At 38.5% G+C, this 20260-nt stretch overlaps 1 protein-coding gene across 2 annotated transcripts in view; it reads right to left on the bottom strand.

The window, feature by feature from the left end:
* EIF4B (eukaryotic translation initiation factor 4B) overlaps positions 1-19548 on the bottom strand; it is a 39168-nt gene extending 19620 nt beyond the window's left edge. For both annotated transcript variants that reach the window (XM_058168129.1, XM_058168128.1), the window contains exons 1-6: positions 19462-19548; positions 8182-8322; positions 6150-6358; positions 4600-4722; positions 3077-3131; positions 2229-2369 (exon numbers count right to left, since the gene is read on the bottom strand). In XM_058168129.1, coding sequence (XP_058024112.1) covers positions 2229-2369; positions 3077-3131; positions 4600-4722; positions 6150-6358; positions 8182-8322; positions 19462-19474 — 682 coding nt within the window. In that variant the 5' untranslated portion in view covers positions 19475-19548. The remainder of the gene's footprint in view (positions 1-2228; positions 2370-3076; positions 3132-4599; positions 4723-6149; positions 6359-8181; positions 8323-19461) is intronic.
* Positions 19549-20260: the final 712 nt, after the last annotated feature.

The following is a 20260-nucleotide window of genomic DNA, read 5'->3' on the forward strand; positions in this document are numbered from 1 at the left end:
CTTATCTGGGTTAAACTAGTTATCTGGAAACATTGATGAGAAAAACACTACAGAATTTATAGCTGAGTTTGTACTACATTTTCAGAACCAGATCAATATAACGAAAATCAAAATAGCTGAAACACAACCAAAACCTTTGCTCCTGTCGCTAATAGAAGCATAATGACCAACAGATGGAAGCAGCTTTTGGTTATTATTCCAGCTATCGTTGTTTACGTACTGTAGTTGGGAACAAGCCTTCCAATGTCAGGGATGTTCATTTTAAATTTGGATAGAGTTCCTAATGCAGGACTTGTTCACCATCTGGGGGTCCTGTCCTCACTGTTCTTGATTCAAATGTAAGTGGTTGACCTGCTATAATCAGGAGAGTGTCTGCAGTTACATCTGGCAAGCTAATTACAAGCTCATTTCCTAGATCGGGAGATCCTGCCTTTCAGCTGGAATACATTGTTTCAAGATTATCTGGAAGCTCCAGCTGGTTCAAAGTCAGCAGGTTGAGCCCTGTTAGAAGCCACAAGGTTCTCCTATGTCAGTGATGGCGAACCTGACGTGCCCGCGTGCCGGCAGTGGCACACGAAACCATCCTGCGAGGTATGCGCGGCCCTGCTGGCCTTCACACGCGCCAATACCTGGAAGAGTGGCAGTCCATTGCGCATGAGCGAGCCGGCACCCAAACACCCGGATACCGGCATGGAAGCGCGCCCGATGAACAGCTGGCCATCGTGCATACGCACAACTTCAACCCGGAAGGTCGGGTGCCAGCCTGCGCATGCGTCCCAGAACGCCGCTCTTCCAGGTTCCGCCCCTCCCGTGCACACAACGGCCAGCTGACCAACACGTGTGTGATCACAGGAATGCGGAATAGGAGCCAGCAAGGCCGCGCATTCTTTGTGGGATGGTTTCGCGTCCCACTTCCGGCACACGTGCCATAGGTTCGCCGACCCTATCCTATGTTATACATCTACACTGAGAGCTGCGCTTGTTACTAGTTCTTTTCTAGGTATAACTTATGATGCTCAGTCACCTCAAAGGCCTTTATAGCTTAGGACCTGAATATCTGCAGAACTGCCTCCTCTTAATAGTTTCTGCCTATCCAACAAGATCTAACAGCTGAGAATCAGTTTGGTGTACTGGCTAAAGGACCAGACCGGAAAGCAGGAGACTGTGAGTTCAAGTCCCACTTTATCCATGAAAGCTAGCTGTGTGACCTTGGGCCAGTCCCTCTCTCTCAGCCCAATGTCATCTATTGTGGGGAAAATAGGAGGAGGAAGATGTGTTGGATATGTTTGCTGCTTTGAGTTATTTATAAAAATAATAAAGGCAAAATACAAATCAAACAAATGTGGTGTATTCTCCAGAGCTTTCTCTTAAGGGTTGTCATCTTCAATAGCTTTGGAAATGAGTTTTCTTAGTAGCACCCTCTTTGGAACAACATACCTCCTAAAATTAGACTGACCCATAGCTGGGAAGCTTTACAACCTTGAACAGGAAATTGTTATGAGTCCTGAGCCCTTGAGGCTGGTGTTATTGTAATCATAACTGTAATTAATTGGCCTTTTGGTATTGTTTTTAACCTCCTTATTATAAAATGGCATGTTAGCTTCTCCTAGACAAACTATTAATAGTGCTTCATTTCTGGGAAGTGAGGCAGGTGTAAGGTATGGAGATGCTGCCTCTCATGAGATGGCCCTCTGTCCTCTGGAATGGCCTCTCCTGGGAAGTGAGACTGCATCCAAATTAACAGCCTTCCAGAATTTAAGTTAAACCAAGTTATTCTGGCTCTGAATTGTGACATTATAGCAATAGCGCTTAGACTTATATACCATTTTACAGCCCTCTCTAAGTGGTTTACAGAGTCAAGTCTATTGCCCCCAACAATCTGGGTCCTCAGTTTACCCACCTTGAAAAGATGGAAGGCTGAGTCAACCTTGAGCCTGGTGAGATTTGAACTGCCAAATTGCAGTCAGCTGGCAGTCAGCTGAGATAGCCTGCAGTACTGCACTCTTTAACTACTGCGCCACCATGGCTCATTATCAGGGGTGTATGATGCAATTTTAATTTAACTCAATTTTAATTTTTACCTTGAACCTTTTGCTGTATGTTATAATTGTAGTTGGCCACTGTAAAAACAGACTGAACTAAATGGGCCAGGGGACCAATCTGTCAAAAGCTCAAGGAAACAATATTTCAGATTCTTGCAGGAAATTAGGAGGAAATCAAGAACTCACTGTCTCCAAAGCTATCCTCGCCTCTACGAGGAGTATAATCATCAAAGTTATCTGTAGCAGGACGTGCCCTCCAGTCAGTCTCGAATCTTTCTGAATCCCGATTGCGATCACGGTCTCTGCCAAAAGAGCGATCATCCCTATCTGTGGGAAGAAGGCGAAAAGTTTAAAGAGGCATATCTAATTCATCCAGTTTCGTATTTCATAGAGGAAATTATAAGTCCTCTTAACAGGAGCAGATGCATAAATGCCATTCAAACTGAAGCATCCTGTACAATACTGTTGCAGCAAAAATTTATTTGGGACAAATGTTTGTAGGTCTTCTTCCAGCCATTGTGAAAGGAGGAACAATGGAAGCAGAATCTAATAATCCCAGTGCTAAAACAATAAACAGTCCGGCATGGCATGGCATGACAAAACAACTTAACGTGAACAGTAATGGGGGAAAAAAAACCTGCTGAGTTGGTTTATTGGTAGCTCTAAAAAACAGGGCTTCTCTCATCCCTGACACAGGACCGGCATTTCTAATAGATATTCACTGCATTCTTGGACATGGATATTTCCAAGCAAAACCTGTAACTTGTAGGTTTTATTCTACAGTGTCCAGAGTCAGTTTGTGTGAGATGGGAAGCCATATAAATTAGACGGATGGACAGACAGACAGAGACAAAGAAGGGGCTGAGCTTTGGAATCAAGGGGGTGGACAGAAAAACTGGCTGACTGTAGGAAGAGATAAGCAAAATTTGTCCAATTTCTATAATACATTTCCATACCAGCTGAATATATCTGAATGTATGTAAGTCTTTCGTGTAGTATAAGAATGCCTCAACTTACTGAATGCTAATGCTTACCTTTATCCTGAGCTTGATCAGCAACATCCACTCGTATTCTCCTGTTCCCTAGACACTAGACATACAACAAAATAGTAATTGTTACATTCAAAGATGAAATCAGATTTAGCTTGCACAGATGGAATTACTTAGTGGCTGGGCTGATACGTTACGCTTAACACTTGGTTTTAGCTATGGTTTAGTCAACCACTTGGTTCATGGATCATGCTAATTTATATGACATGGATTGCAAACTATAATGCCTTGGATCATATATCATGCTATGTTGTAATTGTATGCATCTTGAGTACCAATAGCTCTAAATGCTGATGAAATTATGCTAGTAGAGACTGTAAATACCATCCATTAATGCTCACTTGATTCAAATCAAATGCTCATTTGATTACAAGAAACACAATTATGTAGCACCTTAAGAGGAAATACAAAATCCAAATATTCAAGGTGTCCCATGACATTTCATTATTTTTCTGAGGTAAATAGCATGCCTATCCTTCTGAATATTGAAATTTGTCCCATGTTCTCTACTATAATTATAAACTTTCACTGATGCAGCTATATTCAGAATCACCACAGAAATAGGAAATACCGTACATCAAATTAAACCTAGCACATGTTCTCTCTTAAAATCTGGGGTTCCCAAAATGTTAATTGATAATTTACTTTAAACTAAAAGTGGATCTGATGGTCTCCTTTTGAAAAAAACACAACTTTTATCTATTTGGAGTCGAAACAGCTCACTATCAAACAACAAGGCTTACAAGTATTGTGTCTAAGGAATCATCTGCTGAGTAAGAATATTTGCCATCACTGTTTGATTATACCGCACCCTACTCACTGACTAGTAGTATCCTGCACGTTGCTGGAAAAAGAGAAGGACAATGGCAGAAACTACATATAACAGAATAGACAGTACTGAGGTAGCTGACTATTCTTGGGTTCAGAGTAGACAGTACTGAGGTAGCTGACTATTCTTGAGTAGTAGTACGAGGTAGCCTCGTACTACTAAATGATGTAAGCAGATATATATCCCGCCTCAAACAACTAAAAAATAAAGGGCAACCCCAAATTATAAAGCACTAATATAAACTCATTAGATGAGACCATATACCATTAAGTTATAACCAGCCCAGAATAAAAATAAACATGTAAGCATATCATGCATGCCTAATGATACTATTATACATGGAACCTAGAAATGAAGAGCACAAAGGGGATTTAAGTGCTTTCTTATGATTAACTAATTGATTTGGGGCCATCAAAATTTTTTAATTCCTAGTCGACAGAGAGACAGATGTCTTCATATATTCCATTTAGTTTCAAATACTTGAGAAGGACGCCTAAGATCTTGTATTATTGGGTGTCTTTTTGACTGAATTCTTCCCCTGTGAATCTAGACTGAATTATGTCTTCAAAATGAAGTATTTTTTAAAAAAACTCTACCCACTACTTAAATGAAGCAGTTTAACTCTTGACTGTTCTTAGCAGTAATGGACTTTGCTTGCATTTGACAAGTTTCAACTCACCTCTTCATTGAAGCTCAAGGCACGGAGCAAGGAGTCTAAGTCTTCAAACTCGGCATATCCAAATCCTTTCAACCTCTCTGGGTTATTCGGCTCTCGGGGCAAGCGAACAGCACTTATCTGCAGCTAAATGTAAAATGTGAAAGAAGATTTTCAGTAGTCACTTTGTATAAAACTAACGTAATAATAGAATTACAGTTCAAATCACAATTCAAAAAAATGCAGTTAAAAATAATTTATTGTCTCCACTTTGCTGTTGTTTAGAAGAGCCATTAAGAATGAGAGTGAGGACGAGGGAGAATGGGACCTCCTCACTTCAATGCTCTTGTCATCTTTTATCTTTACTTTTTATGGATTTTACAGTAATTTCTTTGTTGTGAGCTGCCTACAGTTGTTGAGAATGAGTGACATACAAGTTTGCAAGTTTGATAAGTTAATATTACAAAATTGCAACCAATTAAAAATAAAAATCATTGTTAGTAACAGGCAGAGTAAATCACTTGAAAGAAAGACAGCAATGGATGCAAATGCTAGACTTTGTTCTTTAAATCAAGTCACTTATTAAGACAGAACTGAATATTATCCCAGAATCAATATATTGCCCCTCTTTTTGCAATTATCAGAATTTTGACGAATTCTGGACAAGACAAATATTTAAGTTTATAGTGATTTGGAAGATTGCCTAGTATTTGCAATGTTACAGCAAGGAAGAGATTTCATCAGCTATTTGAATCACACAATTCTTCCTATAAAATTACTTTAAGATAAGTTACAGAAGATCCTTGAGTATTGGAAAAAAAATGTAACACTTTAAAGGCAGCTTCATCAGCTTATCATGGCCAGCATTTCCAAACAAGATATTACTGTTGTGATCTGTGATCAGTGCAGAGTGATTAGAGCAGCAATTCCCAAATGATATGCCACAAGAGAATTGTCAGTTCTATGAAAATAACTGCTACTGTAAGCCCAGTGCAGCTGCTCACAGAAAAAGCTGTCGAATGTCTCTTTTCAGCTCAATGCTCTTCAAACCAAATTAGATGGGTGGATAATGCTGCCCAAAGTTTTGATTAGATCACTCATCTCATTCTTAATAAACTCCAATAAATTTCCTAATCTCAGACTCCAGCAGATTCAGAATAGCAACGTGAGTACAATCTCAAAACAGCTGAGATTGTTCAGGACTTCTAAGTTTTAGTTTTAAAAAGAACAAACCCATTAAAAAAAAGTTCAGGTCTTTTTTTCCCCACAGGTTCTTGGAAGTTTCATTGTACACTGAGATATGATTACAAAAAATTGAAGAGATTCACTAGTTTTGTGATAGCACAAATAATCATGGTAGCCTTTTTAGTGCTTCTACTAAAAGCAAACTCCCCAGAGTAGATATACTTAGACAACGCGCGAGTACACAAGGCTGTTATGGAAGGTGTAATCTCCATTCAAAGACTGTTTAGTATCTCAATTTCACTGAACATTTTTCTACCTTATTCCACATAGCACTAAGAAGAAATAAACATGTTGCCTGCAGGGAAACTCAAGTTACCTCATATACTCACATTAAGTCCTCTGAAGAAATCCTTAATAGATTCTTCTGTTACATCATAGGGCAAATTTCCCAGAAAGGCAGTGTAGGGGGGTGATTTTGGGAGACGGCTTCTGTCAATATTGGGCTCCCGAGCTGCCCGAGGTGCAGTAGGCAGGATGGAACGGTCAATCGGAGGGGCTCGGTACACATCATCATCATTGCTATGCCAGGTGGTGGAAACTAGAAGAACATTTTTGCACATTAACAAACCCAGTGATTTTACAAGTAAATACTACAGTAGTTTGCAATAGCACTGCCATTATGTTTCTATGGATGGAGAGAACACCTGGTAAAGAACTATTATTTCTCTTTACTTTCAAGCTGGTAATAGCCTGTTATTAAGAACACCGAAGCCTGCAATTATTGCAGGTTCGAGCCCGGCCCAAGGTTGACTCAGCCTTCCATCCTTTATAAGGTAGGTAAAATGAGGACCCAGATTGTTGGGGGGGCAATAAGTTGACTTTGTAAAAATATACAAATAGAATGAGACTATTGCCTTATACACTGTAAGCCGCCCTGAGTCTTCGGAGAAGGGCGGGGTATAAATGTAAACAAAAAAAAAAAAAAAAAAAAAACAGTGTTATGTGCAAAACACAGCACATTACAAATACATTTCCTCCAAATTTCTCTTATCAAAAACACTATAAAACAATATATGAAACCAGCAAAAATCTAAGAATTGCAATTCCAGGGATAATGAGTATAAAGTAGGAAAAAAACTATTCTTGAAACCAAGAGAAGAGAACATATGTTGCTCAGGGTTGAACTTTGGAGTCGTCGGTGCTCTCTGAGCTTGGCTGTTTCCTTGCAGATACAGTAACTTGCCCTGACAGGTTTGGTGAGGGTGTGGTTTTCTTCCTGATTTTCTATGTGTCTATAAAGATAAACCATGTTTACACACTATTCAAGAGACAATGAAGAACAACAAGGCAACAAACAGGCCAAAATACATCCACTCCAACAACCAACACCCAGATAAGAAGGGGTTAATAACAGACAAACAATCAGGAAGAAAATAATACCCTAATCAAGGAGCTATCAAGGGGGAAAAGCAGCGTCATTACAGAGAATGGCAGGGCAAGCTACTGTATAATAAACAGGGAATAAACCCCACACTTACTAGTATTAAAGATATTACTTAGTTGGGTCTGCAAGCCAACAACCAAGCTCAGAGAGCACCAAGGACTCCACTATTTTTGAAATTCAAATATATGGTTAATTTTTTAAAGACATCCATTTTTACCAGTCAGCAAAAATGTATTAAAATGCCCCTACACACAAGCAAATTCCTTTCCTTTCTACGCAGCAAATTACAGTTTGTGAGTTATTTCTCAGGGAGAATCCTTACTTCTCAGAAAATGTTCCTATTTCATATATGTTTACTTAGTAAATCAAAGCTAGCAAAAAGGGCACAGCGGAATGCCAAGTTTATCAGACTAGTTTGAACTATTAGGAAGGTTCAAACTTGCCTCCAGAGTAGTGCTGGCTTCAGAAATGTTCCAGCCACCTTTAAAGCTCAGCCTACTATAGTATCTGACAGCTGTTCTTGAATATAGGTTTGAGCTACTAAGATTAACAATTTCTGCAAATGTAGAAACTCCTGGTATCTATTCCATTTTATTTAGTTACTAGAGGGGTACAAGTTGTTTCCAATCTGAAACTCCAAATTTCAAGTTCAAAGCAGTTGTTTCACTTTGAAACATGCTATTTTGAGTTGAAAACAAAATGTGTTGGAGTATTTTAAGCTCAAAATACTACCAGAAGAGTCAAAACAATTTGAAACAGCTATTTCGAACTCAACACAATCCCCCCCTCCAATTTGAAATCTTTTCCATTCCATTAATAGCTGGTTATTCACACAGCTAATAAAAATCCCGTAAGAAAGTTAAGAGGAATAAACCAACCACCTTGCCAAAAATATTAACTGGATATTTCTTAGTGAACCTTGCCTATCAAAGTAAAACATTACTATATGTGGCTGGGAGAGTTAATTTCCTCCTTACCATCTCCTTCCAGGTCATCTGTTTCATCTGCCCAGCTGACTGGTTTTGGAATAAAGGTGGGGGCACCACCACCACTACCACCATCCTCTGCCAGAAAATTCGTCAGAGACAGGGTCTTCCCCTTCTTGTTCTTCTTCTTAGCTGTGAAAAAAAAACCAAAAACAGTTCACCATCTAAATATGTTTTCCTCAAAAGGCCTGAAACTGAACTGCTTTTCCGTGAGATGTATTGAGGATACCCCAAAGCTGATCACTTCTATCACAATAAAAAATATTCAGTTAAGTATGATGTTTTGAAACTAAAGTAAAAGGGTAGTTAATATATCACTATAGCAGGGGTGTCAAACTCGATTTCATTAAGGGCCGCATCAGGGTTGTGTTTCACCTCAGGGGATTGAGGTGGGCATGGCTGGGGTGGGCATAACCAGCTCGACGTCGCTCCTGTCAGGGGTGCCTGTGGCGGCCCAAGCGCTCTGCCAGAGAAATCAGGCTCCTGAGTTCCGTTCTCTGGCAGAAAGAAAGAAGGATCATGGGCCGGTCCTTTGCTGTTTCCAGGGCGGCACCATGGGCCAGATCTAAGTACCCCGTGGGCTGGATTCGGGCCTTGAGATTGACACTCCTACACTATAGAGTTAGGTAAAGATAGTTTCATTTTTGAAACAACAAGAATAATTCCTAAATGCAGTTTTGGAAAATGGGTTTAAAAAAAAAAGTTTTGAATAGTTTATAGCTACTACTATGCTTTATCTATGCTTCCAATAAGCTTTGCCTAGAATATCAGCCTTCAAGCACAACTAAAAAGAACTACAGCTGAAGGAACATTTCCATTTCCCTTATCTGCCTTTTCAATTCTATGTAAGTGGTAGCTGTGAGGAGCCTTGTCCAAAGTTATGTTATCTGCCCAACAATGGAAGGGTTTTTTTCCTTTTTTTTTTTTTGGCAAGTTAAAAAAAACGTCCACTTCCAAGGGAGATATGATGAAATGAAGATGCAGAACCAACAATCATGGCAAAGACCAAAGAACTGGTCAGCGGAGCAGTTCCTTGGAATTTCTCCAGAAAAGGAGAGGGTGAAAGATCACCCACATGTGCCCGGGGCAGCTGTTCCTTGCAAGGAGACTTCAGGGCAAAGATTTTACCCATGTTTGAATGCTGGAAGATGACAGAATCAGCCATATTGCTTGCAACCACAGGGGAGCTTTTTAAACCACATTTAAGTTCAAAAACCGTTCATCTCTAATCACTTTCAGAAATTGCTTATTAACCTTCCTGAAACTATTAAGAGACCTTCAAAACTCATTGCGTGAGTTTTTTCTAAATTCTGAACCAATCTTTTTTTTAAAACAAAACAAATTTAAAAACTTCAAAGAATCTGAAATAAACAACAAAAAACTAACTAAGATTTTGACCTAACAAAGTTATAAATGGAATAAGGATCCAGATAAATTTGGAACATTGGCTTTTATTTTAAGGTTTTTGAAATTAACTATAAAAAATAAACAGCTTCTTGTCAAGTTTCTAATCTGATTATTTTTGGCTATATTGGTTATTGTAAGTCATAAGTAACAGTTTTAGAAACCGGACATTAAAGGGGACTAAAGATCCTAAGAGAAGAAATGCCAGTACTAGGACTTACAACACAATACAAAGTAGTAAAATATCAGAAATATTAGAGATCTTTGAAGAACGGAGCAGTAATTAGTAACTATATCAACACTGTCAGTAATCATGTCTAGCTTCTTAGTCTATTCTATAGATTAAGTCTAAAAGTTGTTACTGAAGGAATGACAGGCATGGAACAAATTTTATCTGACAAGACCGAGAACGTATCAAAAACTAAAAACTAAATACCAAGAGAATGATTTGGAAAAGGATGCTTTACTGCTTTATACAAAATAATTGACTTATGATTTAAAATTAAAAAGGAAATAGAAATGATAAACCAAGAGAAGACATGAAAAATGTCTTCTTATTGGATCTACAAGAGGCTTGTTCAAGACTTGAAGCAATCTATGGAATTGGATAAAAAAGAATGAAAGAGAAATCAAAACCAACGACCATATTTGATTGGATTAAAGATTAAGACTGTTAGAAGTAAAAGGAAGGAATACAAAGATAATTTCTCTGATCAAGGTTAAAATAATCATTTTTTGCTCACATCTTTTTTCTTTTTTCCTATTATCTTTTTTCTCTTTTAGTTTGTATTTGTTTTTAGTACTGTAATTAAAATTCTCAATAAAACTTTTATTTAAAAAAACTTGCTTGTCGATAAATGTATTTGCAAAAGACCCTGCTTACAAACTACAATCTTTAAACAACAGAACTTTCTACAGTTATCACACAATTCGCCGAACAAGAATACCTACATATATTCTTAAGGGTGTGCAATTTCTGTACACACTGCAGTTCTTTGTTCAGTTCACTGTTCAGTTCAGCTCACTGAAAATTCTCTATTTGTAAAATTCACATATTAATAAACTTTTAAAAACATGACATAGGCCACAAAATTCAGATAAGGGAAGGATCTGGGTCTATAATAACTGTTTGCAGGTTGACTAATAGAATTCAGCTTTCAACCATAAAGTCCTCTTAATTTAAGAACTAATTTAATTTAAAGGTTAAAATGTCAGTATTTGTTCAAGTGGCAACTAATCATACTCCAAAATATTTAATTCATTGAAAACATGCATATGCTGCTTATTTAAAAATCCTGAAGCAGTGATTATAATAGTATAAATGAAAACAGAATTAAAAACGGTAAAAAGTTCTACAGATCAGGGTGGCCTAAAAAATAATTTTCCTAATGAAAAGAGAGATGTATTTTGAGAAAAATTAAGGCAATATAATGATGAGAAAAGCAAATATAAAAAGAGAGTGGTATAAAGCAGGGGTGTTAAACACACAGCCCAGCCTGGATACAGCCCCTGCAGGACACGCCCATCCCAGCTCTGCAAGGGCAAAAACAATCCTGATACCGCCCACAATGAGGTTTGACATCTGTGGTATAAAGGATGGGGGGGAAGGGGGGAGAGAATCTCTATTCCCATTTTAGTACATGCTAAATAATGCTATATGATAAAAGCACTCTTGCTTTTCAATTTCTAGGAGTAAACTAGTAGTTGCTTCAAACTTGTTCTGAAGCAAACAAATAACATGAGCTCAAGACATGGATGAATGCCCTTCTCCAAAAGCTCGTGTCACAAAGACATTCTACAGTGTGCTAAGATTTCCTTTATATTTGCATTATTCTTAAAGGGCAATGTGAACACACAGGCTACTGCTGTTGCAGATAAAACAATGCAGATATTGTCTCTGCAATTACCAAGAAAAACTAATAAGGAAGCAACATTAAAAGAATAACAATCCAATGCTAATAAAGAGTTCATTATACAACACCTTTAGTAATATTTCAGGATGCCTGCAGATTCTGCTAAGGTTTTATCTTCTCTACAACAGTTGCACTTTAAAAATTTCTGCATGAAGGGTCAGGCATTAAGCCAATATATAAAATGGATTGGCAATATTTAATGATTCAGCTGCTGCTCTTGGTTCACATTACTTACTTTCTTCTGCAACCTGCATAGTAATTGGTCAGTCCCTGACCAAAGATAAACGGCATGGTTTTAAACTATTTGCTCCCTTCCCTCTCTTATTAAGAGTGTAAACCCTATAGACAACTTAACAGAGACATTTTTATTTGCCTCCATCATGCCTCCACATTGTGATAATTTCAATTACGTCATCACATTATGACTTCATGGCAAGACTAGCAAAAGATGTGCCTTTAAGCACATGAAAAGCTGCCTTATTTGTATCATTATTTATACTCTCTAGATATAAGAAACTCCACAAACAAGCACTGCATATCCAGAGGAGGCTGGAATCCTTGAGGACAATTAGATTCTATATTTTATAGAATAAAATGAACAGAATCACAGAACTACAGGCTAGACTCAACAATAAATCATTTCTGAGAAGAAAACAATGATAAACTGCTTCCATAATGTTACCAGGAAAATTACATGGATGTATCTATGAAGTCATGATAAACGAAGATTGCCTTAAAGATTTTACTATCCTAGAGAGACACTGGTGCATAATACATGCTGTAAATACAAGGCTCCAGATTTAATCACTGGCATCAACAACCAGATTAGGGAAGATATAGCTAAGACTCGGAAATATCAAAACAAGTCATAGTAAATACACTCTCTTTCAGATTCCAATTAAAAATGTACAATTTTCATATAGATGTGTTTGTAAGATCAAAACAATTTCTTGAATAACAGTGAATAGTATTGATTTTTTTCCATTTCACCCTATATGATTTATAAACCAGAATTTTAGCTTTAATAAAATATATGAAAGGCTGATTTACCCTTGTTACTAAACAATAAGGTTTCTTTGGTTTGGGCTTAGAATGTTACATGAGCCAAACTAAAAACGTCTTCTTTAAAGAAACAATAACTTATTATTAGGTGAGTTAGGTTTTTTTATCTCAATATATTCTTTCAACATCATTAAATGGAATTATAAAATTCTTCCGCTAATGGAACTGGAAGGGAAGCCAATTGTATCTCCCATTTTCAGCCTCTCACATAACTTCAAAATCTTCTTTGGCAAGTTAGGGAACTATAGTGAGCTGCAGGAAGAAGCACAGAGGTAAAACATTATTGTGAAAAATCATTTTCAAGCTATTGGAAAGCAGACTGCCTTCATTCTGCATGACTCTGGGAGGAGAAGGCTGGACACTATAGTTTAACAACCCTGAATTACTCCATTGAAAAAAATCTGGCCCTGTTTTACAGGCCCATCTTAGCTACAGTTATATATAACCATCACGAATGTGTCTCCAGAATGTATGTTCGTAGTATCAAATGAAAACACGGTTCTAAAATTCCACTGTTGTTCATTTCATATCGCTCTAGGGATAAAAAAATAAAAACAAGGTTTTATTCTATAATCACACTATCCTTGGATTGTGTGCATTCAGCAGTTTGCTTTCAATGCTTTAAAAATAGAAACCAAAACAAAAATATAAAGGTAATTGCCACCTACCATGTCAACATTGCACAAATCTCATGAGTTACTTTCAGCCATACATTTTATTTTGCCATCTGAACTATTCTCAAATCCCTATAAGCACTCCCTGTTGTGAATGCAAACTAAAATTCTGTAATAATTCATGTCTAAGTGTACTAAGGTCTTTTCCATACCATTTCCTTAACTGATACTTCAGACTAGGAAGGTTGCTAGGTAGGAAAAGGTTGCTATGCCTTTTTAACATCCTAGTATACTTGTCAATTTTTTCCTTGACTTTTATATCCCACAATGCTCAAAATCCATGGTTCCTGAAAAGCTTCTACTCCATTCAAGTTTTCTACATAAACAATATGAAGTATTTGCCATAAGCTGATTTTAGTCCATAATCAACAGAAGCAGTTATATTAAACCTGAACACAGAAAACATAATTTTTTCCCATTCCATTACAAAGTAACCTTTTACAAATTACCCTCATCCTAATTTTCCCCTCACTTTTCTTATTCTTAAAAACGAATCCTAAAAGCTTCAGTGACATCACGATTTGCAATTTACTGTAAATTAGCTATTTCAACACATATAACTGCCGCTGAAATATTACACACTTGTTTTATAAAGGAACAGCTCTGTGCAACTATAACGTGAAGCCAAAAATACACGCTTATTTTTTGGATCCAAACCATAATTTCAGTCAGAAAAAAAACCATTCATCATAAAAATCCATAAAACTCATCAGAATGCTTTGAACGATTTCTTGATTAGTAACTTTGGCTAAGACAAATCTAAAGTTATAATTCAAGAGACCTTTATGCAATGTAAAATAAAGTGCATCAAATCTTGGAAAGGAGCAAAAGGCCCTTTTTCCATTTTAAAATGCAAATAAAATGCTTGCTGAAATCATTAGATTGAAATATATATTTTATGTGATATAGTCTGATTTTACAACAATATACACACATGTACAACTTTTAAGCTGTTTTCCTCCTTCCGTTCAACAAAGGTAGAGGGGCCCCACTGTTTCTGCACCATAAAGAAGAGATTCACTGTTGTGCAAACCAGTGTTTCAAAACCTTGAAAACAAAGAAAAAGAAACCCTAAAGGCCTTGGATAAATCTAACCTTTATCCAACCTTTTTTCTTATACTCATAGCAGATGTATTTTAAAAACTATGGCAGTCAAACCCTTCAGATCTTGTTTGGTATATCAGCAAAATTTGGAAAATAACAGAGTGTCATTTCATTTTTCCTGGCAAAGAAGCATTTGGGCAGAAATGTTTCGGTAATGGAATAAAATAGAACCATATTTTGTTAACTGAAATGTTGGGGACCTGCTAAGAAGGGAATGAACTCTTATGGTTCTAGCATAATGAGAAAAAGTCATGCCACAAAGACTGTCTCTCTTTGCTTGGGAATCTTTCACATTTTGTTTGGAATATGAGTATTTCAGATATATAATGTCCCTCCCTATATTTAAAGATTATTACATATTTTTGTACATCTTCCTACAAATATATTCTCTAGGCTGCCCTGGAAAAGATCAAATTAAAATTATAAAATAACAAAACCTATCTCACCTCAGGCAATCAATCCCCCAAGCTCTCTCAGCAGTGAAGATGTTCCAGAGAGCCAACGAAATACGAAAATGTCAATGAAATAAGAAAATTTCAGCAAATTGTTTCAAAATCCTCTTGCTGCTTTTCAGAAAGAGAAGTCTGGTGCAACTGCTAACTAACAGCACATGTCAAAAACATTCCTATTAACTGCATAGATTCATCTTTGCTTAGTAATTCTTTGGCTACATAAATAATCTTTAACAAAAACAAAATCAAGAACAAAATTCCAAATATTTTAAGGAGTAAATTGCCAAGACGCATCCTGATATAAATCAAACCTAACTTTATGTAACACATATTCAGATCATCAGTTTGTTACCAGATCAAATTTAGATTTATATTATTAATATAATTTACGTTATGCTATTATTAATTTTCATCTGTCTGAAAAAGCAAAAATGTAGCCCAAAACAATACTGAAAAACGAGGGGGAAATCTTCTTTCCCCAAAGGAGCACCTAGAATTGCCTGTTCTCTTTTCTTCATTTACTTTATAGTATATATAGTTTGAGACAATAATGTCTGTGAATTAATGTTTATAAAAGTGGATGTCATGTTCAGTTTATTTTCCCATACTGCATCATTTCCAGTCTAGATTCTTTTCTGGGTAGAGTGGGAATATAGGTGACAAGGACAAGAAAACCTAGATCTCACCTGGTGAAGAAAAAACCACCCTACTGTTAGCACCATTTTGAAAAACAAAATAGATTTAATATAGAAATTAGGTTTTTAAAGTGATAAATACACCTTAAAGATTAATTTTCAGAATTCCAGCATGAAGCAAATTGTTCCCATATTTATGCATCTGATAATGAATTTTGCAGACAGCTTTGGGGCACATACTGTGAACCATGTTGGTATAGTGTTTAAAACATTAAGCTACAAAGTGGAAAAGTATAAGTTTCTAGTCCAGCTTTAAGCATAAAAAGTGAGGTGACTATGGGCCAATCATTCTCAGCCATAGGAAGCAGGCAAGGGCAAACCACTTTTGAAATTTTGCCAAGAACATTGCAACAATTTCTCCAGACAACTACCAAAAGTTAAAACTGATCAACAGTAATTCAAAGGCACATATTTTGAATCAATACTGACTTGTAGGCACATACAGGCATTGGGCCTGGGGCATATATGCCTGAGTTCTGGGAAAGCCCAAAGTTTCAACTGTGTTGATCACTTTCATGTGCTAACAACTGGGTGTTGGTCACAGTGTGGGCAACCTTGCAACAGGACTTCTTTTTAAGACAAAGGATCAGTCACATTCAGGGAATTGTGTAACAGAGTTTAAATGAATCTAAGTGTTTTGCATGGTGCTATTCCTAAAAGGTTGAGATTACTGTAGAGCTAGTTTGGTTTCAGTGGTTAAGGCATCAGCTAGAAACTGAAAGACTGGTCCCGCCTTAAGCACAAAAACAGCTGGGTGACCCAACTTGGACTAGTCATTTTCTCTTCAGTCCTAGGAAGGAGGAAGTGGCAAGCCACTTGCCAAGAAAACTGCAGGAACTTGTCCAGGCAGCCTCTAAGAACTGGACATCATTGAATGAAAAGAAAAAAAAATCACAGTACTTACACAGTTTTATCTGCTGGATTTCTAGCATAGTGAATGGTGCAGTCAAGATACAGTATATTTCGAATACTTCTACAAAAATATATACAGTATACTGGCTGGCAACTAATTTCTATTGCAATTATATTTGTTTGTAATTATATATACATTTAAAAAAAATGCACTTTATGCACCCAGTTGGGAAGCGGGATTAAGATCCGGAAGTAAATATTTTTAATTATCATGCTTCAACTTGTCATCCTGGGTAATCACATCTAAATCTTTTTTGCCACATTCCTTATGAATTGAGAATGCACCCTAAAACATACAGAACTTCCTAGATAAAATGCAGATGAAGGTAAAAATTATTAGAACTCAAAAAGCTGCTTTTTAAAGGAACTTTCTGCTGGTACTAATCTTCTGAGAAATAATGATAAAATTATTGACGTCTAAATATTCTTCTAATATGTTTCCTCAATCAAGCTACCATAGGAACAATCCTGCTATCTGGTAATCCTATTAAATCTATCCCAGATCTATCACTCTTTTTCCAAAAATACTTTTTGAGGAAATAGTGTATTTGAGACAGTAATGGCAGATAAGGGAAAATAACTAGAAATAGGAAGTATATATCCACTTAGAAATTAACTAAGGCTTTAACAGTAAAGAGAGGTCACTCTACGATCTATAGCAGTTTCTGTGCAGATGATATTCTACCACATGATGAAATCCTGCACATATTAAAAGCCTCAAAATTAAATCACAAAATTCTATTCAAGGATCATGATTAGTATATTACAAGCCCAGGTACTCCTTCCAAGGACAAAGCTATATAAGCAGTATTATCTGAAGTACGCATATAACAGCACAGTCAAAGCTACTGGGGAAAAAAATGATTGCAGGGTAGGCTTTAACTATTCATATAAGATAACGAAATGCTAAAGTCATCAGAATCATTTGATATTTTAATGAGAGACGTCATTCATGAATATTTCCCAATACTAAACACCCACCCACAGAGACTTATGAAGGCAGAAGAACATAAATGCAGAAGCCCTACCCCAATCTGCTTCATGATTTACTGACTTTCTAACATAAAAAGAAACTATTGTTTTAAATTAGGACAGTAGCAGGCAGTCAAGGGAGAGCAGGGGAGCCTGGCATGTTCTGATCCATGGGGTCACAAAAAGTCGGACTTGGTGACTGAACAACAAAAATTGTTTTAAAAGCCTATTCTATAGACTGGACTGATAAAGAGTTCATTCTATCACATATATCAATATGCAACAACCTCCCCCAAATTTTAGTAGTGGTATGCGTATAAGGCTCTCTATAATGGACACGGATGCATTATGGCAAATGTTACAAAGGTAACAGTCAGCACATAGAACTATTCTAGGAAGAACATGAATATAAACATCATTTTTAGAAAGACAGGTAGTCCTTGCCTTACAACAGTTTGCTTAGTGATGGTTCAAAGTTACAACAGCACTGAAAAAAGTGACTTATAACCATTTTCACACTTATGACCGCTGCAGCATCTTCACGGTCATGTGATTTACGTTTGGATGCTTGGCAACTGGTTCATATTTATGACAGGTGCAGTGTCCCAGGGTCATGCGATCGAAATTCAAGATGTTACGGCAATTGGTTCATACTTATGACAGTTGCAGTGTCCCAAGGTCACGTGATCCGTCTTTTAGTGACCTTCTGGCAAGCAAAGACAAAAGGGGAAACCAGATTCACTTAACCACCGTGCTCTACTAATTCTAACTGCTGCAGCGATTCACATAACGAACGTGGCAAGAAAAGTCATGAAATGGGGGCAAAAGCTCCCTGAACCAATTTCTCACTTAAGCAAACATAAACCCTGGGCTCCATTGCAGTTGTGAAGTTGAGGACTTACCCCGTTACACAGCGGATTTCATAGACAAGGTATGGAAGGGCAGGTTAAGAGAAAAGTAAACCTCCTGCGTGCAGACTTGACTGCGTGGTACAGAATCCATCCATGGACTAGGCAGTGCACCCCCCCCTCCTCCCATTTCCGTGCCTCCTCCCATTTCTTAAAGAGAGGAACGGATCTACATTAAAATCCCTTTCGGCCCCTTTGCAGTGTTGTTGTCGTTTCTTTCCAACCTTCCTTCAGCAACCCTTCAGAGCAGCCTGCAAGGTAGGCCTCCGGATCTCCTTCTTACGTCACTGCTTGCCAGAGATTCACGACAGGGGTTAAGTAAGCAAGCAAATAAGCCGAGAGGGCCCCATCTATGCCAGCCACCTCATGTACTCGTGACCCTCTTCAGAGACAGACAGATACAGACAGACAGACAGATTCCCCACAGGAGGATTTCCTGGCCGGCACCTTTGGGAGCTTTTACAACGGTTCAGTCCTTTCTCCAGAAAGAAGATAAAAAGATTTGGGGGGGGAGGGGAAGGACAGGAGCGCTGGGCAGAAAGAAAGCGGGGGTTTAAAAAAAAAAGGGGGGGTAAACGAAGGAGGAGTTGTCTCTGTCTGCCCGCGGGGGCGAGAAAGGCCACCCAAGCCCCGCTCTCTGTGGGGGAGCCACCAGGAGCTATACCCACGTGGGTGCCGCCCAGGCCCTTCCCTCCCTTCCCCACTTCAACCCGGGCCCGCCGCGGCTGCGCACTGGAAGGCGGCCGAAGGTTCCATCTGCTCTTTTTTTTTTTCCCTCCTCCACTCCACTCCACTCCACTTCCCTTCCCCCACCCGCACCCCCACCCCACGTGTAGATTGCTGGTCACTTATTTCGGGCGCGCGGTGCCCCGCTTCCGCCACCCGCGTGCCCGAAGCCAGAACGACCCGACTCTCCCCCCCCCTCCCATCAAGGCCGCTTGTCGCGTTCGGAAACCACGGCGCGCGCCGATTCGGGTTTAGCCCTTCCACTACCCTCCACCCTACCCCCCCAACCCACCCCCGTCGGCGCCCAGCGGGCCTAAAAGAGACGCCGAGGCCCCGCGGACGCTTCACGGCAGGTCTCTCCCCTGCAACTCGGCGTTGGAATGGGATCGAGCCGGACGCTGTCGGCCTGTCTTAAAGCAAAGGCCCGCGTTCCGCGGAGCACCGCTCACCTGAGGCCGCCATGTTGGGATGAGCGAGAGAAGGCAAAAGGCCCGGATGCGCCCGTCACGTGATTATAGCGAAGGCGGCACCACCTCTTCTTTTTCTCAGAAGGGCGGAGGCAAAAAAAAAATATTGGGGAGGGAATAGGCGAGAAACCAAAGGGGCGAATTGGCTTTGCGGTTCACAACCCCAGAGCGGGGATGGAGACCTAGCGCGCGGGAACAAACGTCGGTGGGTCTGGGTAGAAAAATTACCTTTAAAAAAAAATCTTTGCTCTCTAGCGGTGACGTTGTTACTGAATTTACTGCAGCCTGGGGCTTCGGATAAATTAATATTGCAGCTTCCATAATCTGAAAATCAGAGACTTTGGAAACTTAAGAATTAGGAAATGAAAATGTGCACATGCACTGGAGACTTTGGAACTATATATGCTTTTACATGCACCTGCAATTAAAATAAATTGTCTTTCAGTTTCCATTCCAGATACTTTGCTCCTAAACCCATACCTTCCTAAAAGCAATACTGGACTGGGCAGAGTTACCCATGAGGAATATTTATTTGCATTCCTTTCTCATTTTTATTTATATTTATTTGCATTCCTTTCTCATTTTTGTCCAGCATACTGACTACCCTGAGACAACAGCCAAGATAATATGCGTCAGAATACAGTGTTTTATATTACAGGTAGCCCTCAATTTACCATTACAATGGCATCAAAAATAGCTTATGACTATTTTTCACACAACCACTGCAGCGTCTCCAGGGTCGTGTGATTAAAATTCAGGCACTTGGCAACTGGCATATATC

Source organism: Ahaetulla prasina, chromosome 2 (assembly GCF_028640845.1).
Source record: "Ahaetulla prasina isolate Xishuangbanna chromosome 2, ASM2864084v1, whole genome shotgun sequence".
NCBI lineage: Eukaryota > Metazoa > Chordata > Lepidosauria > Squamata > Colubridae > Ahaetulla > Ahaetulla prasina.